Raw genomic sequence first — 4,525 nt, 5'->3', positions numbered from 1 at the left:
TAACAAAGAAAGATAATTCCATTTCCATACCAAAAATAATAATTACTCAAATAGTAGCGTCACCACAACAGAGTCTAAAATATATACTAAGTGCAACAACATGCTGCAGACAATGACACCTACATATACAATAATTATTCGGCAAAGCCGCGCCTTTCTAGTCCGAACTGAATCTTGAAGTTCATATGTAATTCTTATAAAATTCCTGCGTTCCAAAGGAGACATTATTTTTTTTCATGGACAAAATACAACCTTGTTTTAAGGAATACCCGAGAAGAGGAACTTTACAATTGAGTAGTGGCCCCTCGCTTCCTTGTGGTTCCTTTACTGTTTTCTTCAGTATAGGATGGAACAAAATAAACAAACTCCCTATACGGCGCAATCCGTGATTCCCATGTCACTAAATCAAAGTCACCCTTTGGCCGGACAGCCGGATTCATAACAAGATATCCAATCCGCACCTTTGGTAGTTGCCTTTGCAAAATCTCAGCTTGACTACGAGCAGGCAGGAGGAGGACAGAAGAATTGGTGGAACAAGGTAAGATTTTAAAATGCACTGGACAGCGTCTTTTTATGCGCGCAACCAGATCCTCACCAAATGTTAAGAAGTTGGTTTCCGCAATATTCTCGTATACCCTCAGCATGGAAAGCCAAAATTGGAGGTTAATATTCTTCCTCAACAAATTGGTCACTGAGTATGCTCCCACGAATGATCCTCTCAACATTGTGGCAAATTCTCTTGCCACTATTGTCAGTTTTGGATGATCCTCTGGATTTGCACTGCCAAATGCTAATGTCTTAAAAAGGTAGCTATATTCCTCGGGTGACAAACTGTTAAGGTATATTGGCTTCGTGGTACCAAATCTTAATAAGCTTTCGGTTGTGCTTAAGATTATCACCTTGTTTTCTTTGTTTATGCATGTCACTGCTTTGTAAAATCTGTTCCAGTCCTCATCATCAATATCTGATACAAGTGTAATAACAACCAAGGTCCTTGCAGATGGATATCCTTCATGGTCTATTGTCCTGAAGGTGTCTCCGTTCAAGTGCAAAACTTTAGAAAAGAGGTTGTGAACTTTCTCATCTTTGTATGCGTGTGCTACCAGTGTTTTCTTCCCAACTAGGTAGTCACCTATGATTGGAAGTACAGTTGGTGCACCCAGAGGGTTGTGCTGCAACAAGAAGTTTATGACTTGTTGCTTCTCAGTATGTCGGCTAAACATAAAGTTGTCAACATAAAGGTATGTGTCATAGGGTCTGCAACTCATGCGTTCACATCCTCCCAGAAGCACAACAAACTCAGTAATGCTAGAAACAACGTTGTCAAGATTTTGCAAGGCACCTTTCAGATCAGAGTGAGCAGTTCTGTGTTTTGACTTACAAGTAAGAGTACGAAGGCGCTTCAGGGGAGTGGAAATATAGAAGGGCAATGAGCCACTGGCCTGCTCATCGAATACCTCATTGATCAATTGGTGACACTTGACAGAGTCTAGTGCATCATAACCACTGTACATTGTCTCCACAAGCATCTTAAGTTGTAAGAGCATACCAGAGTTGGTGATGTATCTGCCATCTGCTTCCTCGACAACTGTGTGAACTCTTAGCAAGAGCAGTTGCAATCTCTCCATTTGCTTCTCTTTTGAGCATGGATGGTCCATGTACATGTTCATAAGAGAGGAGATGAATCGGCTAATTAATTCATTGGTAAGAGCAGATTTGATCATTTCCATCGTGCTCTGAAGGCTCCGTGATCCTGGAATGAGACAATGGCCTTGTATTTATAAGTTAGTTTCCGCAGGTAACAAGCCTAGACAGCTAAACATGAAAGGGCACAGCCAAAACGAAATATGGAATCTTTGAGTTATATATACAGAGCTAATTACTAGGACAAGAGAAACATAGCATACACATTACTGAACTAGCAATAGTTGGTACAGCCTTGCTCGACAATTTATTATTTCCAAATATGTTTTTGCCGGCCCTTCGGCCCTTCTGCATCGATCAGTGTCAGCAGGAATTAGTCTAAATCCAATTATTAGTTTTCTATGACTCATAGGGTAGGATTTGCGTTCGTGCGTTCATAGAGATAGAAGAGAGTGTGCGTGCGTGTCTGAGTTGTACCGTGTAAGCAGCCCGATGAATGATTCTCATAGGTAGTTTCTATAGAAGCTACCCTCTCCAATGCATGATTTCTATGGCATTTTCTACAGAAGGTACAATTTAATGACTGTTTGCATGTAGGTCTAATAAGGAGTGATCACTTGTGGCACATCATTTTTTTTTGAGCATCTTGTGGCACATCATTGTGTAGCCTACTTTAAATCAAAACTAACACATACCCAATACTGGTAGCACAAACATATTGTAGTTTAAAACAAAAACACCGTAAGATCAGAGAGTGGCCGCATCAAGGCAACCACACATATGTTCCAAACTTGCTGAAATTTTCAGGATTTCAGCTGTTCCCTTTCTGAATTAATTATGAAATTTGTCTTAGCAACCGCCAAAATTTCAGTAAGAGATCAGCAACAAAGGCTTCGCTCAGAAAGGATTAGAGACATGTTGACGAAGGAACCAGGTGAAAAATAGCCAAGCCAGGACGTGATCCTAAGCAGCTGTGTTGGGAAAGTTACATTCAGCTGGATGCATTCTGAAATGCAGAATCGTCAAAAAGTAGCAGAAAATATAGCAGGAAGCACAGAAATTGAGTACCTATACTAAAGTGCCAAGAATTGGCGCGCTCTCAGGGGCCTTGCTACTGTTTGCGGGCCCCACGTGGGGCCCGTGCACTGTTCACGCGGGTCCCACAAACTATTCACATGGGGCCCACGTACTATTCAGGCGGGACCCACGTGGGACCCATGTACTATTCATGCGGGACCCACGTGGGGCCCACGATTCTATTAAATTAGTCTTTTTATCTTAAAAAATATTTTCCTTCCATTATTTGACAATACAAAATATATTTAACTACTCCCTACATAAAAAAATAATAACTAAACTTTGTATAGCGGGACCCACGTGGGACCCATGTACTATTCATGCGGGACCCACGTGGGGCCCACGATTCTATTAAGTTAGTCTTTTTATCTTAAAAAATATTTTCCTTCCATTATTTGACAATACAAAATATATTTAACTACTCCCTACATAAAAAAATAATAACTAAACTTTGTATACTACATTTACATGTGGTAGTTGTACTACTTCTTGGGCTTCGATTTCCCTCCGTAAACCCACAAAATATAATTAAACTGTTCATTCATTTTTAATCTTACTTTTTTTCCTACTAAAATAATTAAACTATACCTACTGACACAAAAAAAATATTCCTAAGGAAAAATTACCTGTACCTCTATACTACAATGCTTGAGATTTGCGCGCTCTCAGACACAAAACTACTATGCCCGCTTTACTGTAATTTTTATATCTAACCCAATACATCGATACGATGTTGCTTCGAATATAGTAACAGATAATATCTTTCTATTAATATTTTAGATCCACGTTTTTGGTACAGGCGCGCGTAGCGCGCCAAGCTGACTAGTCATCATAATGCAGCATCTGAGCTCCAACGAAATCGCTACGTTCCAGAATTTAAGCCCCAACAAAATCGCCACCATTGACATCATAAGATGCAGGGATAGAAGTTTAAAGCCCCCAAATTCGCTATTACAGAAGCACTGAACCTGAGATCCCGCATCAGAGGACCAGCCCCCAAAACAGCAGAGAAATTAAATTGCGCACCGTCTGTTGTATTCGATGCCAGCGAGGAGGACGAGAAGGAGAAGAGCACCCGGAACAGGAGGCCGGCCAGTCCACAGCCTGAAAAGGATGTCCAAAGCAACTCCAACGCCAGCGAGGAGGCGTCGGGGCGGCGCGGAGGAGGCCGGCGGCGGCGTCAGGGCGGTGCGCGGAGACGTCGGGCCGGCGAGGCGGACGGCGCGGATTGCAGAGGACCTCGACGACGACGGCGCAGGCAGCGGAGGACCGTCGAGGACGGCGCGGGCGAGCTGGGAGGAGCGGATTCCCGCGCGCGTGCAGGAAGGAGCTCGCGGGAGGGATTTTGCGCGCAGGCAGGGAGGACTCCCCGGACGCACACTGGATCCGCCGACTGGGACATAGCTCCGACAGTGATTTAAATATTGATATCCGGATATTTTTTTTCTAATATTGAATACAGATATTGGATACTTCCCTCAGCTATCGGATTCGGATGCGAGAATAGGCAAACACAGACCGACCGGTCAGACCGGTCTAGGCCTGTTGATTCTGAATCAAGTAAAATATATAATTTAGAGTCTTTTTATAACTCGATTTGGAAGTGATGCGACCTTCTAAGCATATAAATATAAAGACTATGGCCGATTGAGAGTTTTTTTTAACTATAATCGAATCAATACATTCTCTTTATTTTTTTTTCCAAACTCTAGTTTTTTCAACCCTAATTCTGTTCTTCCTGCGTCTCGACGACGTTTGAAGGCGTTTTGGATGGCATGCCGACCCCAAGACAACCCTAATTTCG

General features: G+C 42.5%; 1 protein-coding gene across 2 annotated transcripts; it reads right to left on the bottom strand.

Annotated features, from left to right (window-relative positions):
- LOC120704823 lies at nucleotides 1–4,117 on the bottom strand. 2 transcript variants are annotated; one of them, XM_039989351.1, is made up of 2 exons: nucleotides 3,748–4,117; nucleotides 1–1,753 (listed from the first exon to the last, which is right to left on the bottom strand). In XM_039989351.1, the coding sequence occupies exon 2, from the start codon at nucleotides 1,728–1,730 to the stop codon at nucleotides 285–287; it is 1,446 nt and encodes a 481-aa protein (XP_039845285.1). In that variant the 5' UTR covers nucleotides 1,731–1,753; nucleotides 3,748–4,117; the 3' UTR covers nucleotides 1–284. The 2 variants fall into 2 exon arrangements, with proteins under 2 accessions (XP_039845285.1, XP_039845286.1); XM_039989352.1 differs by having other exon boundaries at nucleotides 1–1,771; nucleotides 3,748–4,116.
- Between the last annotated feature and the right edge of the window lie 408 nt (nucleotides 4,118–4,525).

Source organism: Panicum virgatum, chromosome 4K (genome assembly GCF_016808335.1).
Source record: "Panicum virgatum strain AP13 chromosome 4K, P.virgatum_v5, whole genome shotgun sequence".
In the NCBI taxonomy this organism is placed as follows: Eukaryota; Viridiplantae; Streptophyta; class Magnoliopsida; order Poales; family Poaceae; genus Panicum; species Panicum virgatum.
This window is presented reverse-complemented; position numbering and strand designations above follow the sequence as displayed.

What these genes read in the sequence shown, in the direction of transcription:
- LOC120704823 (XM_039989351.1), bottom strand. Translation starts at nt 1,730, where the DNA reads ATGGAAATGATCAAATCTGCTCTTACCAATGAATTAATTAGCCGATTC.